Source organism: Mchenga conophoros, linkage group LG7 (genome assembly GCF_057382185.1).
Source record: "Mchenga conophoros isolate Kocher_MC1m ecotype Shallow Benthic linkage group LG7, M_conophoros_male_GT1.1, whole genome shotgun sequence".
Taxonomy (NCBI): domain Eukaryota; kingdom Metazoa; phylum Chordata; class Actinopteri; order Cichliformes; family Cichlidae; genus Mchenga; species Mchenga conophoros.
In genome coordinates, this window is record NC_140532.1 from 36,746,346 (window position 1) to 36,764,376 (window position 18,031).

Consider the following 18,031-nt stretch of genomic DNA (forward strand, 5'->3'; position numbering starts at 1 on the left):
AATGAAAAAGACGCATGTCTGTGTGTTTTCCGTCTTTTCAAAGGGCTGTAATTCACTTAATTCAAAACACCACCGAAAAAAGTACTGTGGCTTTTTTTTTTTTTACATGTTTTTCTTCCAGCCATGGATTAATAAAAAGCTCTTGACATAATGTGTTTTGTGATAAAGGGCTGTTGGAAATTTAAAGTCAGCATGCAGGTTTATATACACACACCTGGAGAGCTGCACTGCCACACACACACACACACACACACACACACACACACACACACTATCGCACACAATGGGGTTTCAGATCTGACTGAAGATCTGTCTTCTTGAGTTTCCCTTACTCTGGTTTCTATTCCAAGTCCCGAATCAGAGAGGCCGTGGTCTTGTTGTGGGGGGGAAAGGAAAGCAGGGGTTGTTAGAGGAGGAGAGGGAAAGGGGCCCCACTTTAGAGGAACTGCTGTCTGGCAGTGGAGGTCAGCTCAAGGGTAGAATACTTGTGTTGGAGTCAGGGAGAGGTGAGGAGGGCTGAAATCATGTTAGCTTTATTCTCCCCTCCTCCTCCTCTACTCTCCTGACTGGGAGAGCATAAATTCATTTAATCCTGTTTTTCTGTGGATTCGCTCAGCCTTTTGGGCTACTGTTGCCATGTTCTCCAACCACAGCCCCCCGGGCTGCATGGGGAGGCTTAGGCAGCATTGCAAGTGAGGCAGAAGGCAGTAAATGATAATATCCTTGAAAGGAATAAAGAGCCCAACAATGACATAAATAAAAACAAGAGAGAGGAGATGGGAGGCCAAGTAAAGGTCAGGAAAAAATGGCCTTAGATAGAATATCCTCCAAAACATACCAATGAAAAGAAGAAACCTATTCTCCTCATTAACTGTGTTTTCTTCAGTAACCACCCACAGACACCTGGTTAACACATGCTGCTGTTTTTGCATCCTTAGATCTCTTAGCCATCTCCAAGCATCAAGTAGTGTAATCTATGCACTCTTTTCAGTAAACATGGTTGCTTTGATGAAGAAAGGCAGTAACTGGCTTGTTCAACGTGCAAAAGAGTGCTTAACAGCACTGCTGAAAGGGCTAATATTTCTAACACCTAGATGGAGTGTTAAAATTCACACCTCACAGAATGTTTTTCCTCCCCTCAGACAACAGAACCACTTTCAACCCCACTGTGAGCTTTCCCTGGAGACGCTTTACTGTGCTGCTCCATAATGAATTACAAAAGCTATCTGTCAATTCAGTGTTCACGTTGTGTTGCTGGGTTTCTTGAACTGCTTTGAGCCAATATAGCCATATTAAAAAAAAAAAAAGAAGCTGAAGATGACATGAGAACTTGATATAAAAACAAGTGCATGGGTGAGGTTTGGCAGTATGCAGCAGACACATGTTTCAAGATGTGCCATTAATCCATTTCTGAAAAAGAAATGCAAAAAAAGGCAAAGTTGAGAACTGGTAAAACAGAGGGAATAAAGTGTAGCACACAAACGGATCATCAAAATGATTCTCCTTTGAACAAGGACGATTACGGGCAACAAAGCCGAACCCAGAGTACCCAGGTTCACCCCAAAGTCAAGATAAGTCAGGTTAAAACCTGCAGCCAAAAAATCCATTGGTTTGAAGTGCAACCGAATCCCAGAATCTCAATGAGAACTGAAGAGTCAGTGTTTCTCTAAGTTGTATTATGTATTTGTTTGGGGTGGTTTTCTATTTAATACTTGGAAGTAAAAGGTAATTATTATCCAAACACAACGACACCAGATAGTCACGTGAAATTGAATAATTAAGTGTTGTAATTATGTTTGTGTGATGTGAATATTAAAAGCCCGACAAGGGATGAGGGTTAAAAATGAGAAATAGCTAGAAACTCTATGCGCAGCACATCTGTTTCTTGCTCCAATTCAGAACTTGATAGTCTTCATTTCATTGTGTGCTATAACAGCAACAACTACCATGTGACTGTCATTCACCTGTTCAGTACTATGGAGTCCTTCTATGCACTTCTGTCAGTGTTTTTACTGTCATTATTGAAAGGATCAGAGAGATTAATAATCACTGCCTTATATAAGAACTCACAGATGTCAGCAAATCCCTGGAGGGAAATTGCCAAAATTATTGGAAGTACAAAGAAGTGGAAAATCATGTTTGCTTCAAAAAAATCAACAACAACAAAGAATTGGCACCCAAGAGGGTGGGGAAAAAAAGTCTTGTGAGTTTATTTGTTTCTATGGTGGCTGGCACCACATATAAAGCACTGGGGCTCGACCACAAGGCAATTAACACCACGGAAATGAAGCATGAATGATGGCAACGGCGTTAGCTACTTACGTCGGTTATGCCGTAACCCCGACAAAGATTGACTGCAGACGTTTAAATCTTTTAGTCTTAAAGACCAACGTCTGATTTAGAAGAAAAAAGGAGATGGAGCTGAAGATTCTGTTTTCAAGAAAGATGGGATTTGCATTTGCACAGACCCAGTCCATGTTAATAGCCTCTGAAAATGGGAGACTATGGAAAAAAATAAGTGTAATTCCTAAACAGGTAAAAGAAAACTTCTGTTAAACCTTTTGAATTAAAGCTCAAAGTCTCTGGTCAAAGTCTGCAGTCCCAGTAAAATAAATATCTATTTATGTGTAGGTAATGGTTTCCTTTTAAAATAACATTAACACTGAAAAATGACTGAATAATGGTAGAAATTGAATAATGATCTTAAACTGGGTTCGAATAATAGGCCCTATATTTCGTCCCATGTGGCTGATAGAATCTTTGAATGTCTTCCAAAAGGACAGCATTATGTGCACACCATCAGCAGCTTATAACTTTAGGAATGTGGTGCAAATTTTTCATCGTGCTGTGCAATTACAAGACATCATCCAGTTGGAGTACTCAGTTGGAGTATTAAACTTCACATATCTTGCAACATAAGTACAGCATCCATCTTTTGCACTGTGTGAAAAATGAGGTGGCTTACAATAACTAGGTAAGCTGTTCCCCACACCACATGTAAATTTCCAAAAATCATTAGAAGGAGAAAAAGACAAAAAAGGATTCCAGGAAATACAGGAAACATAAACTCGCATAGTTTCATAGTTTAACCGAGAATGTTTTTCTTCAGTCTACATTGCTGAAGTCTCTGTGTGGATTGCCTGCTCTCACAAACCCTCATTTGGTTTCCACTCACAGCCATGTTTGATTCATGGCGCTGAACAGATGAATGCATTCTAAAAAACTAATGCTGCAAGCAGAAAATTCTCTCATTTGAGATGCCGGGTTTTCTAAAAATTTGATGCGTCTCTAACATATGACGTCAGTTACCCTTGACATCGCTTGCTGGGTGAGATACAGTTGGTCTTTGCAGCTCTGCATCACTTGCCAAGTTTATCAAAGTATTCTGTTTTTTGTTTTCTTTGGCCTATAAGAAGTGGAAACTTTGCAAAGAAAAGGAAGGATTACATTTGACATGTCAAAGTATTTTATGTCAACTTCTAGGGTATTTTGAAAGCTCTGTCGTTAATGAAGTCGTAGCTTAAATGAGTATTTGTGTGCAGTGTTGGGTGTAATGCATTCCAAAGTAATGTATATAATGAAATCACATTCTTCAGTAACAGTAATGTAACGTGCTCTTGTACTAAATTCTATCATTAGATTAAAGTTAAAATGACGTTGTTACTAAAAGTTCTTCAGCTATCTACATGGGAGGCAGATAGAAAGGCGGAAACATAAAACATCAAACAAACTTTCTTTTTTTCCTGTGAACTTGTGCTACAATCAGATCATTTCAGTTTGCGTGCTAGAAGCAGAAAAATGGTGAAGTGGAAGATGGACATTACTGCATCCAGGAAACAAACAACAGCTTTGTACTACTAACATAACTTCGGCTCTTTGCAAAAATCTGCACAGCCAGCATGCTAACGCAAAGCTAAAGCCCAGATATGTGTGCTGGCCCCAGCCCAGCAGTCAGGCCCTAGACTTCAACAGGTAACAAAGGCAGTGATGAGCAGTCACGCTTGCAGCGCTGCAGCTTCCTTTTCAGCCTGTGCATTATAGAATTAAAGTAGAATCGCTGTGGCAATTGCTTTGAAGTGTCTTTGGGCTGTTTTTCAACTTTGCTTTGTTTTTTCAGCTTTGTGTTCATACATAAATACTGAAAGAAAGATCGTATGTGTGTCCTTATTAGAATAGGGATTTGTTTTGGTGTAGCTTAAGTTATATTGTTAACACATTACTGATGAGTAATGTGAAACTGATATATTGAATAATGCAACAGTTATGTACTGCACTTTCATTTCAAGTAATGACTCCGATACTGTTTCTGCACCAGTGTCAAACGCACCAGCAGTTTGAGTGCAAACCAAATTCAGAATACCTCAAAATTCTGGAATCTCAAAATTCAGTATATTTCTACTCACAGAAATGGCAAAAATACATATCATATGGACTTCTGAATGTACTCCTCGGCTACTCACTTCCCCAAAATTGAGCCTTTTAAAAGGAAGATTAATAAAGATAAGGAAATAGGAAAGTGAGACATTATCCTCAACGGTATGTGCTGTACCTTCTCTCTTCATGCCCATGGCTAAACACTTCTGGTAGCGACAGTACTGACAGCGGTTCCTCTGGCGTTTATCAATGACACAGTCTTTGTTGTCACGACAGGTGTAGGTCAGGTCTTTGCGGACAGTCCTTTTGAAGAAACCTTTGCAGCCCTCGCAGCTGTAGACTCCATAGTGTTTACCTGAGGAAAAGGGAAAAGAGATTGTTTGCTTAATGTTAGTTTTTGATCCTTTTTTTGGAAACATAAGGTGACACAGTGCACATGGAATTAGCTGAGTTGGCCGTTTTGCTGCTTCTTCATTAGTACACACCTATGACCTTACCAACTACAACACATTCGCGGAATTTACTGTGATTTCATGAACATGTTATTTACCATTCTGTGGTTACAATAACACAAAGAAATACCCAGGAAACACTTTGAAAGAACAAAACAAAAATTATGATCACAGACCCTTCTACTAACCCTTTGGTAATGAAGGAAAAGAGAGGCTCACTAAAGGGAATATGTGAGGGGGGGGGGGGGGGGGGGGCAGTCTAATATGGTGTTGTCTGACCCTGTTTCTAACAGCTCTTTTTTGTTATTTATGACGGATGGAGTCCATTTGGTTTCTCCAGTGTTGATCAAACTGTTTCTTTGTTATCTCTCTGCTGGGTCAGACCACCAGAGAAGATAAATAAAGCCCCCGAGCACAGCTAAATGAAGCATGACTTGCTATTAAACATTGTTTTGATTTTCCCCCTTGGGTGCACACAGCACCAATGACGCAGGATGACAGTAAAACTGTCCAATGAATTAGATATCCACCTTTATCCAGAGGCTACAAACTTTTCATGGTTATCCCCAGAAAAAAATTAAACACATGGTTATTTGTTGGCAGTGTGGGAAAAAAAGAGATTTAAGACAACTCTACAAAGATGAGTGCTGTGAGAGTCATTTCCTGGGATAACCCGTGGTTATCTGTTCACCCAGGGTTAATGTTCTTGTGGTTCAGGTGGTTAAGCTAGAAGTTGGCCAAATGATAGCCAATGTCTAAGAAAACTCTGGAGCAAGCTATTGTTCTTTGAGAAGCCAAAAAGGTTATTTACAATCTTTATTTATTGTGCAACCTAAAGTGCTACGTGAGAAAGTTTGATTTGGGACAAAAAAAGATTACAGAAATATTAAGGGTGCCAGACTTAAATGGAATTTTATGCCTTTTCTTGTAACACGTTATATTGACTTTGCTTTATTGTTATTGTTACCATCTTTCAGAGACTAATCAAAAAATAGCCTTAAATGACCACCCACCCACCCATCCGTCCATCCATCCGTCCATTACTGCTTATCCATGTTTGGGTCAAGGGGCCAGGAGTCTAAGGAGAGACATCCAGGCCTCCTTCTTCCTGGTCCCTGTCTCTGCCCTTCTAGGGAGACTCCAAGGCATTTCCAAGATAGCTGAGAAATGTAATTTGTCTAGTTTCAGGTCTTTCCCAGTGCTTCCTCCTGAAAATCCACTAAACAGGCTCTGGTTGGGCAAACTCCCATGCACACTCGAATATCCCGAAGAGGTTCCACGATAAAGACAAAAACCACATTGTTTCTCCTGAACACACTGTAGAATATATCTTGTATCTCTATCTGAATATAATTTGCCAGTGTCTGAACTCTAACTGTGTTGAAATGAAAATTAAGAAACTCCAAAATCTGCCTCTACTTGTCCCACTATTCATTGTACTGACTGCTTCACAGTAGGGATGAATGATGAGTTGCGCATGGTCGCCTTCAGACATAGCGCTTTCTTGTTTCAGTAAAAAAGCGATTCAAGGTTAGGTTTCATCCAATCAAGATGATCTTTTGCCACATGATTTAGGTTCCTTTCATGTGCGTTTCTGTTGCTGCCCTCACATGCTTTTTTTTCCAGGAGTGGCTTTTTTCTGGCTTCCCTGTCATTTAGCCCAGATTTTTAAAGAATTCTGATGACTGTTGTCTTTCCAGGAAGCTCTCCCACTCCAACAAGCTGCAGTATGTAGTTCTGCCAGAGCATACTGTGGGGCCATTTTCTGACCGAAGTTCATGTGTGGATCTTCTCCGGAGGTTTCTCCATGTGGTTAGAGCCCAGGCTTTTGCAAGATGCTGTGTAGTCCTGTTTTATTTTAATTGGAAACAGTGCAATGTTATCCAGTCTAAGCTGTTTAGATTTTTTTAAAATAATCTATTCCATGTCAAGTCTCCCTACAATCTTTTAGAAAACTGCATAAAATTCTTAGAAATTTCTGATTGGGAAGTGATTTGTGAACATGTTCAAATAGTCACCTAAGTGCTAAGCAGTGCTAAATGGACTTACATGGAGACGTTTCACCGCTCATCTGGAGTTCTAAATGATTAGTGGGAATTTCCCAGAATTTTAAATACTGTAGTGTAGAGGTGACTCCATTGTGTCTGCTGCACACTGTTGAAGCAGCTGTTAAAAATTTTAGATGCAGGAGATGCAACATTCATTGTTCATCAATCCGTTGATGAACAATGGCATTCCGATCACTGCATCCAGTTGGATGTTACTGCACCCAGTTGGGGGCAGACATCAGAAGGCCCATTTTGAGTAACTACCTATTTCAGGGTCTTCTCTTGTGTGTTTCTGGTTCTTGTTCCCCTCTACTCTTGTAAACCCCTTCTTATCCCAGAGGTGTAGGGCTCTTATAAACCCATATACTCCAATTTGAAGCTTCTCTCTAAAATGTGTAGTCCAAAAAGCCCCATCCATTTCCACTGACATCCTCCCAAGTGAACTTGGTGTTGCTGTTCACTGCACAGATGTGCTCTGTGAACGTTTCCAGTTCCTGTGTTTTGATTTTCCCCCTTCGCACACCTACCTTTAAAAACAGTAATCTCCAGTGAAAATAACCTTAGCCATTACCAGTTCTCAAAAAGATTTCTGACAAGGTCAATTCTGACATTGAATTATTTTCATGCTTCCTTTGCAGACAGTCATCACAGTCTGATGTCACTCACCTGAGGAGCGGTCACCGCAGATGGCGCAGATGTGTTTGGTGAGTGACAGAGCTGTGCTCGAGGGCTGGGCAGGCACCTTCATCACGCCGTTGAGGCCCAGTGGAGGCTTTATGTCCTCCGTACTGCTGACAGAGTTCATTGGAGAGTTCAGCTGGAACATCAACACACAGAAACACACACGCCGACAAGTCACAATGCAGCCCGCTAAACTCAAAACATCAAAATCGCACAAGCACCGTCAAATAAATCACATAAGCTTAAGGTCAAATTCAACAAGAAGATTATACACAATAAGGACATTACATGAAACTGGAGTCATGTCACTCAGGGAGTACTGAACAATCTGAAATGTACAAAACAAAAGCCATATTAAGACTACTGATGCGTAATATAGATGGTCAGCAGCCCTAGCAACACCTCTTTTTTCCTCTGTCATTTCTCCCTTTCACTCTCCTCCCTCCTGTTCCCCTCATTTTCAGATCTAAATCTGGCGCAGCAGGATCCTGCACCACTCAACCCCAGGAACTCTTTTATTCATGCTCTCAACAAGCCCTGCTGGCTCCAAAATGTTCAGCGGTAGCATAACTCTACTGCAAAATTGAACAGTACAGCAGAATAAAGAGACAGCATTTGTTTTAGCAGCAGCGCAACTGCAGCCCTAAGTCTAACTTCAATAGTTGCCTGTGTCTCTCTCTCTGAAGGAGCTTTGATACAATTCATCCAAAAATGACCCCTCTTTGCTTTCTGCTGAAAGTGAAAAGCAAGGGGGAGGCTAATTATTATAACAAGCTACACGCTGTTTCCAGAGGAGATAAACGTTAAGGGGAAATGTATAAATTATTCACTAAATATACTGGATGGAACAGAAACAAGCCAGCTATTAGTGGGAAAAAAATGACTTCATGAAAAAAAGTAAAAGCACTAGTCTGATCAACTGTGCTAAAACCACAGTAATTTTACATGATGGTAAGAAAGGGGGAAGGAAAACTGCATATAGTCAGACAAGTAGATTCTCCACAGGCACATTCATAACAGAGGGATGAGAGACAGAACACTATTGGCAGAGCAGAGCCAGATGTGTTTTTATTAAGTTACCACACATGAGAAATGTCTTATAGCACAAACACTTTCTGAGTTAAAATTAAGTTCATACTGTTGCAGAGAAACCCTGTCTATATCTGCTGGGATTAGGAATGACAGAAAAGTCATTTACATCTTATGATGACAGGGCTAACATATTTTGTCACTCTAAAACACACCCTAAGCTGTGTTTACACTCATCTGACAAAAGTACATTAAGAGCATAATGGAAGAACATAGAAAAGTATACATCAGGGCAAACAATGCCCTTTATTAGACGCACAGGACATAAACCAAATTCAAATTCAAAATTTTTTTTTTCAACTGCTCGTGACCTAAAGAAAACAAAAAAGGAAAAGGCTATGAATAAGATAGGAAATAAATATGAAAAATTAAAAAGGGTAAATTTAACTAGGAAGGAATAAAATATAAATTAAGGTTAAAAATGAAATAACTGTACAACACAAATTAGAATGAAGGGTAAATTTAACTGGGAAGAATAAGATAAAATATATAAATTAAAGTTGAAAATAAAATAACTGTACAACAAAATACACAATATAGAACTATATAAGAATGTATGAAGAAATCTAAATATAAATAAATATATACACAATAACAGCAGCTGTACAAGTATTAACCGGAAATGAAGAATATAGTGACCAGTGTTGTGCAAAACCAAAGTCCAGAAAGTCCAGTGTGTGTGTAAGAACCATATGTGTGGGTCAGTACTGTGTGGTGGTGTGATTGAGAGACCGTATCGCCTGCGGGAAGAAGCTCCTCCTCAGTCTCTCTGTGTTGGTCTTCAGGGAGCGGAATCGCTTTCCTGACCTCAGCAGAGAGAACAGTCTGTTGTTGGGATGGCTGAGGTCCTTCACGATCTTCCTGGCCTTGGTCCAGCACCGCCTGCTGTAGATTGAGTGCAGGTCAGGGAGCTCGGAGCGGATGGTGCGCTCAGCTGACCGCACAACCCTCTCTAGAGCTCGTCTGTCCTGCATGGTGCTGTTCCCGAACCAGGTTAAGATGTTTCCCGCCAGGATGCTCTCTATGGTGCACGAGTAAAAGTTCCTGAGCACCTTGGAGGGCAGTTGGAAGTCTCTCAAGCGTCTGAGGTGGTAGAGACGCTGTCGGGCCTTTTTCACCACAGTGTTGATGTGACAGGACCATGACAGGTCCTGCGTGATGTGAACTCCGAGGTATTTGAAGCTGTCCACTCTCTCCACTGGGCACTCGTTGATGACGGGGGTCTGGTAGTTCCTCTCCTGCTTAGTGCTGAAGTCCACTATCAGCTCCTTTGTCTTACTGACGTTTAGAAGGAGGTTGTTCCTCTGGCACCAGTTCTCCAGATTCCTAATCTCCTTCAGGTAGGCCGTCTCGTTGTTATCAGAGATCAGGCCCACCACGACGGTGTCGTCAGCAAACTTGATGATGGTGGTGGAGCTGGTAGTGGCCACACAGTCATATGTGTACAAAGAGTACAGCAGGGGGCTCAGAACACACCCCTGGGGGGCTCCAGTGCTGAGAGTGGTGGAGGCTGAGACATGTCCGCCCATCCTTACTGCCTGTGGTCTGCCAGTTAGGAAGTTGGAGATCCACTGACACATAGATGAGCTGAGTCCCAGATGCTCCAGCTTGGTGGTGAGTGTGGAGGGAATTATGGTGTTAAATGCAGAGCTGTAGTCTATGAAGAGCATTTTAACATAATTCCCCCTTCTAGTGTCCAAGTGAGTGAGTGATGTGTGGAGGAGATGAGAGATGGCATCGTCTGTGGAACGATTTGGACGGTAAGCGAACTGTAGTGGGTCCAGTGTGTCTGGTAGTGAAGAAATGATGAAGTCTCTGACCAGGCGTTCAAAGCACTTCATCACTACTGAGGTGAGGGCTACAGGGCGATAGTCATTGAGAGAAGCAGGGTGGGGTTTCTTCGGGACAGGAACAATGATGGACTCTTTGAAGCATGTGGGGATCACTGACTGAGATAAAGAGATGTTGAATATCTCAGTGAACACAGGAGCTAGCTGGTATGCGCAGTCTCTTAGGATACGACCTGGGATGCCGTCTGGTCCTGCTGCTTTCCTGGTGTTCACTCTCTTGAAGGCTCTCCTTACTTCATGCTCGGAGATGACGAGCACGTTTCCGGTGCTGGCAGTATCTTCCTGTCTGCAGCCGTTAGCGCCGCTAACACTAGCATTGTTGGAGACCTTAGCTGCAGCCTCGAAGCGAGCATAGAAAGTGTTCAGCTCGTCTGCCAGAGTCACGGCCGCGTTCGTCATACCGGTTGTTGGTGCTTTATAGTCCGTTATTGTCCTTAGTCCCCACCACAGGCTCCTAGAGTCACTCTGTTGGAGTTGTGACTCTAGTTTCCTCCCGTAGCGCTGCTTCGCCTCTTTCACCGCCCTCCGCACATTATATGACGCGGCTTTGTACGGGTCCATGTCCCCCGTCATGAGTCCCGTGTTGTAGGCAGCGGTGCGGGATCTCAGAGCGTCGCGGATGGTTTTATCCACCCACGGCTTCTGGTTGGGAAACGTTGTGATAGTCTTTGTCTCCACGGTATCATCCGCTAGTTTCCCGATGAATCCCACAACCGCTTCCGTAAACACGTTGACGTCATCGTCGGAGCTGTTTCTGAACATGCCCCAGTCTGCGTCATCGAGTGCGTCCTGTAACGCGGCCACCGATTGATCCGTCCAGCGCGCGACCTTCCTCTGAACCGGAACTTCCTGTTTCAGCCTTTGTTTGTATTTTGGCATGAGGAAGATGGCGGCGTGATCAGATTTGCCAAACGGGGGGCGGGATTGTGCCTTGTAGCCGTCCTTGACCGTAGTGTAGCAGTGGTCCAGTGTCCTTTCACCCCTGGTGGGGCAGGTGATGTGTTGATAAAAGTTCGGCGCTGCGCGTTTGAGGTTGGCGCTATTAAAGTCCCCCGTCACAATAAGCGCAGCGTCCCGGTGTTGTGTCTGGTGCTGTGTGAGTGCCTCATGCAGCTCGCATAAGGCGGTGACCGTGTCCGCTTGTGGTGGAATATAAACGGCACTTACAATGACCGATGTAAATTCCCGAGGTAGATAAAAAGGACGACACATGATGGACAGTAGTTCCAGATTTGGTGTGCAGGAGCGTGTGAGAGGAACAACGTTCGCACTGTTGCACCAGTTGTTGTTCACCATTAAACACACGCCGCCTCCCCTTGACTTCCCCGAGTCCCGTGTCCTGTCCATGCGGTGAACCGAGAAGAACTCGGCCGGCTGGATGGCGTGGTCCGGCACCGCTGGGTTCAGCCATGTCTCGGTGAAGCAGAGGAGATTGCAGTCCCGAATGTCTCTCTGGAACTTTATCCTGGCCCTGAGGTCGTCAAGCTTGTTCTCCAGTGACTGGACGTTGGCGAGCAGGATGCTAGGCAGAGGTGTGCGGTGTGCACGAGCTCTCAGCCTGTTCCTGACGCCGGCTCGCTTCCCTCTAGGCCGCCGCCGCTTCCCTTTGTTCTCCCTCGAGATCTCACTCGGCCAGCTCGGATCAGGAGTTAAAAACTTCGAATTGTGAGTACATTGTATACCAATAGAAACAAGAGTGTCACTGTCATACCTAATGTACCCAATGGTGATGATTTTGCCGATTTAGAAACGCTGAAAACTAACTTAAAAAGCAAAGACAAAGAAAAAGTGGTCGGAGCAGTCGTGACGGCAGCCGACCTCACCGGCGCCATCTTATAATTCCAAACAGCCACTGAGTTAATATGCATGTTGGTAAGTGGTTACACAACTACAGTTGTAGCTGTGGAATATCTTTATAACTGGGAATTACAGAATCTCAGGTTTACATTGCTACAATTCATAGAAATATCACTTAGATTATACATGAAACTAATTAGAATATTAGCTAAAAATGCCTTGAAATTAAAATGGGTATTATTCTGTTTTTATTCAGAATACACGAGTAAAGGTGGTAGACTTAAAAACTTTCAGGAAAAAAAAAAAGAGAAGAAATGTTTTAAGTGATTTTTTGCAAAATCACATTTATTGGATACACACGTGTGTCCCGGTGAGCACCAAATGGATTTTTGATCCACATATTGTTAAAAGCAAAATCATACTGAAAACTTAAAAGAAACAGACGGGCTGAAAATCAAAGGAGCTGTAGCTGAGATATACTGAATTTTAGTGAAGGGTCAAGCTCCAACAACCCTCCAGTCCAGAGTTCCCATATTTGAACTCATCAGCATGTTTCATAAGAAAAGAAAGTCAAGGAACAAAGCTCCTCTAGAACCATGGACAATATATCAGTTTAATTTATTTTTATTTCTCTATGTATTTTTACAGATCATGTATCATAAAGATAAGGCAGATAAGATATGCATACAAAAAGACTTTTATATGCAGCTTATATGTAAATATGTAAATAACTACATACTCAAATTGCAAGTACACACGGCCAAGATACTACCTGCACTGCACACAAACTGTATACAAGCCACTGTGGCATGTCACCTTCAACAGATTACACACCCTAAAATCTGATCCCTCTTTAATGCTGAAAAAAAATGTTAGCTGTGCCAAATACATACATATTGCTGGAAGCTACAATACACCATGCTTCCATTGAGAGAAATATTCAAGCCCATGGTGATTTGCCATCACATCAAATAGGAAATACTAGATGTCTCCTGCATCATTTTACACATATTTCCAGAGAATTCAGCATGACATATGGGGTGTCATGGGAACTTGGGAAACTGAGTTGAATTTCAAAATTATAGCTTACATAAGTTAGAATGTTTGGCTGTGTGAATGATGGATTAACTTGGGAGGGAGGGATGAGTGAGTTAAAAAGGCTAAACCTCCTTTCACCATAAGGAAATGTTTAGTTTACACCCTGGCACTCACCACTGGCCTGAGCCATGCACACAAACAAACACACGCATACAGAGGCACACACAGACAGCCTCAGTTGGAAAAAAAAGGTTACCATCCTGCACAGTTTCTTATAGTACTTTAGACATCAAATAAAGGTTAAAAAGGAAACATTGTAGAAAAACACAATACAATGCAGAATTTCAAGGGACACTAAAGGTCAGCAATGCATGCAATTCAATATCTGAATCAACTCCTGGGAGTCAAAGCTGATGTCATTGTTTTCTTCCAGTATAAGGCCACGTGATAGGAGCGTGACGAATCAATTAAGGATATGCAGTGGCTTACAAGATGCAATCAGCCAGAAAAAGTTGGTATAATTTTTGCATCTGGTTTTCAAGCTAAAAAAAAATGTCAGTGTTCATTGTGTATCTACTTATAGCAGAGCTTATCAAACTTTCAAATACCCCCCAAAAAAGTTTGCAACACCAGTCCCACCAATCCTTGCAGAATCTTACTAAAATCAAAACTGGATTTAAAAGAAAAACATCCCGTTTGTTTTCCATCATTAGATGATATTCATTCAGATGAACTTCTTTTCATATCGTTCCCCTGGTTATCCAAGCAAGCCAAAAACCCAACTCCCCACTGAGGTTCAATGCCCCACCAGGGGGCCTGTCACACAGTCTGTGGAACACCATGGTTTAAGGGGTCCTAAAACAAAGACCTAGTGTTGATGCTAGTGGTAACTGTGAGAAAGAAAAAAATAAATAGAAAAGATTAGTTTGGATATAGCCTCAAATTTGCAGGACAAAAAGGATACAGGGATATACCTGCATCGCTTTGGGAGCACGTGAACACACCCACATCTCTGCAAGTTTATCCACATGCATGCACAAACCCACATCATGAGGTCTTACCTCAGTTAAACGCCTGAGTCTAGTCCTTTCCCCTGGAGTGCAGCACTAACAGAGCTGTCTTCCTGACTGAGACAGTCTCTATCAAACCCTCTTTCTCCCTGACAGAAAAGATTCTTCCCTCTTACAATCTATTTTCAGTGAACCTGCAACTCAATCTCAGCAACACTGCTCCCCAACAGTGGGGTGGGCAGGCTAGGGGGGGACTTTTCTTTTCCTTCTGCCCATGGCGATGGAGACAAGGCAGGGAGATTAAAGTGGCTCAGGACTAGTTCTGGAAATAGAATATATGCACCCGCCCTTACAGCACACACACGTATGTGAACCATTGCAGGGAGGTATGCCAGTTGTGTGTACAGCTCAGGGAAACCCCACTAACAAGCCTCTCTTTAGACACCAAAGAGACACTTTAAGGACAAGAAAGCTTAAAACAGACGAGGGTCATTTAAAATCCAAGACTTTTCAACGTAACACACGATTCCCTGCAGAACAATGTACAAAACAAAAGAGACCTGAAATGGTCTAACTAAATTACACATTTTTTCTCTCTCTGCAGGTGTTACATAACATGTTGTGGAGGGCATTCCAGTGATACATCCAGTACAGTGGGGGTCTGTGTCTGCTTGAGGGTGTCAGATTCTGCACTGAACTGATATGCATGATTATATGTTCTGTGCCACCTGCTGGCTCCAGCATTCTGCTGTAACATTCAAACATTAGGCTAAAGGTGATGAATTAATAGTTCTACAAATATGAATGGAAAAGCGACAGAAAGTATCAGTGGCTGCATGGAAATATATAAAAAACAGCACGTAAAAAGTTATTTATAAGTGTTACTTTGGTTTGGAATTACAAAAACACTATGACACATTGTGCCAAACAAGTGTTTTTTTATGTTGGGTCATGATAGCAACACATATGTGTGGTTCATTACAGTGAAGAAAAAACAAACAAACTAGAGGTGCACCAATCGATTCTCCGGGGACCAACATGGGACGATTTCCGACCAGTTAGCCTCCAGTATGGACACTTGTGAACTGGTCCATTTTGTGGGTGCAAAACATGCACACAATGGTGCAGGTAAATCTCACACACACACTTATAGCCACACACTATCATGTTAGTGTGGAAGTTACCCAAAGTAATCTATGGCACACCACCACAAAAACGCTCAAACCAACAAACCACATACCCGATCATCCCCTGTGCATTTTAAAGAAACTACAAAGGAAAAGTGGCTAAAACTAAAGCTATCCAGAGCTCAAAGTGAGACACAAGCCAGCAACCTAAAGTATGTGGTAAGAACAAAGGATGAAAGCACAAATTTAGAAACAAGTGAGAAATAGAAAAGATTTGACAATGAAGCACCTGCCCTGTTATATGTTAAAGGAATAAACGCACTGGAAAATGATTTAAGCACCTGACATTTGCTTTGTTACATAAATCAGTACAAATTGTAGTTTAATAATTCATTTTATTTTGAAAATAAAAATTGGAATTGGCCAATAAAACTGCAATCAGTTCATTTTTAAGCGAAACCAAAGTTTTACTATGTGACAGCAGCCAAAAACAGTACATCATGGCCTTTAATACACCAATATATACTCCAGTTACAAAGTACAAAAAATCCAATCATGAACCAGTGATCTCAAAAACTAAATATACTACAAAAAGATAAATGACAATACAATAAATTATAATATTTTATTATTGAAACCATAAAGAAAAAAAAAACAATAGTTCAACAAAATAACGATGAAGAGAAAAAAAAAGTGTATTAGTGCAGCTCACATTACTCATAATTCATTTTAACAGAAATAACAGAATATTCTTGGCAGCTGAACAGCTCCTGTGAACTATTAATATTCTATGACAATACATGGCGGTGGAAATCTAAAGAAAGGAGCGTCCCCTGAGCGAACACAGGACAAAAGAGAAAGAAGAGTAGAGACAGTAGAGGCCTGTGCTTAAGATGAGCTTAGCTCGATTCAGAGAGTCAGAGCACAGAGTTTGCTCGTAAAGATACTTCAAAAGGAGACATCAAATCCTCATGCACCACTCCTTAATGCACAATCCTCATGTGGAACTTCAGTTACTTTGCTGTTCAAGGGCACCTTTGTTAATACAGAGAAAGTTACCTTCACTGGGTCTTTTCAAAAACGCCCTTATAGAATTTCTTCATAAGGTTTTCCATTAAAGAGCGGCACAACATGACCACGAACTGAATGTTCTACTTCACAACCCACTGTTTCCGATCACACTCCTTACACTTGTTCCGCTCCCTCTACTGTGCTTTGCTTAAGAATTATTAATTTTTGTAACTTTAATTTATTTCTGCTTTAAGGCATGAAACTGAAACTATTTGCAGCTAGAATGTAAAAGCAAGGAAGTGTGAGTGGACCTGATACAAATCTGCTGTTGACACGAGATGAAGTCTAACCAGCTGTCGACTGAGAGGTGAGGACAGGGGATCAGGTAATGATCTAGCCTAATGATAACCCCGAGTCCCCTTTCACCTCTGACACATTGTGACAATCACTTCCTTCTAAAAGAACACTTATCTTGGGACTCGTGCAAAGCATGGGTGGAATGAGTGAGAACTTTCCTCTCATCGCTGTGTTGTGTGTGTGAGTGCTATCTTGACATGCATCAACAGAGACGGGGTATCAGGTTTCACACAGGGAGGATGTGGTGATGGACCCCTCTTCTGTAGCCTGTGGGCTTTAGCCACAGTTAGATAACTTATGAGAGATCTTAAAGACACTTTTTTTGAACGCAAACAGCTCACATAACAAAAACTAATCAACGGACACATGCACAGCACAGCTCATGCAGTCATTTGTGGATGAACTCTGGGATCCTCTGCGAATAGGTCCTGTCATGTAACAGCAAATTACATGAGTCATGCTCAGGATGAGGAAACAGGAAGGAAAGGCAAATTCTAGCTATTACAGTATACACTGTATGACCATCATGATTACATCCAGCACTCTCAGAATTACTGTCAAAAAGACATTTTTTGGCCTATGTAATGGAAAAATGTCTGTATACTTTATGCTTCTACAGACTGCAGTACATAATGTGTACTTACATTGTACTTACATTAAGCTTTCTAAATACACAGTAATTAAAAAGCACCGTGTTACCATTATAGTCACCCCTACATAGTCACTGCATTGGCCTATTTCAAAAAGAACAAAACGTTATAACAGGAAACAATAATGTGACTATTTTTTGAACTGCTTACTTAGCTGAAGCCTTGGTGATTGCATGTGGAAACCTTGTATTTATGGAGGCTTTTAGCATAACAGTGAATAATTAAGTCTCCCTCAAAAGTCTCAGTGAACGAAAGGAATCAATGAAAAATAAAAAAAAGATCCCTCACTTACACATGGGATCACAACATGGCCATAATTTATGTATTTTAATAGCTTATTAAGTGAATACATACATTATTTATCAACCATTAAATAAAGCCTTTGGTTACAAAATATAAATCCTTCCTAAGTATGTCTTTTTGTAAAATAGCTCCGTGATTATTGTCACTAAGCTCTATTAAAACGCTCTCCCTACTCTCTCCCAGTAGAATTTAGCAGAAGCAGACATTATTCCAGACAGCTTGGAGGTTTCTAACACTCGCACCA

The 18,031-nt window shown here is 41.5% G+C and overlaps 1 protein-coding gene across 3 annotated transcripts in view; it reads right to left on the bottom strand.

Moving 5' to 3' along the window:
* rxraa (retinoid X receptor, alpha a) overlaps nucleotides 1–18,031 on the bottom strand; it is a 168,160-nt gene that overhangs the window by 22,793 nt on the left and 127,336 nt on the right. For all 3 annotated transcript variants that reach the window (XM_085279112.1, XM_085279114.1, XM_085279113.1), the window contains exons 4-5: nucleotides 7,541–7,691; nucleotides 4,550–4,729 (exon numbers count right to left, since the gene is read on the bottom strand). In XM_085279112.1, coding sequence (XP_085135238.1) covers nucleotides 4,550–4,729; nucleotides 7,541–7,691 — 331 coding nt within the window. The remainder of the gene's footprint in view (nucleotides 1–4,549; nucleotides 4,730–7,540; nucleotides 7,692–18,031) is intronic.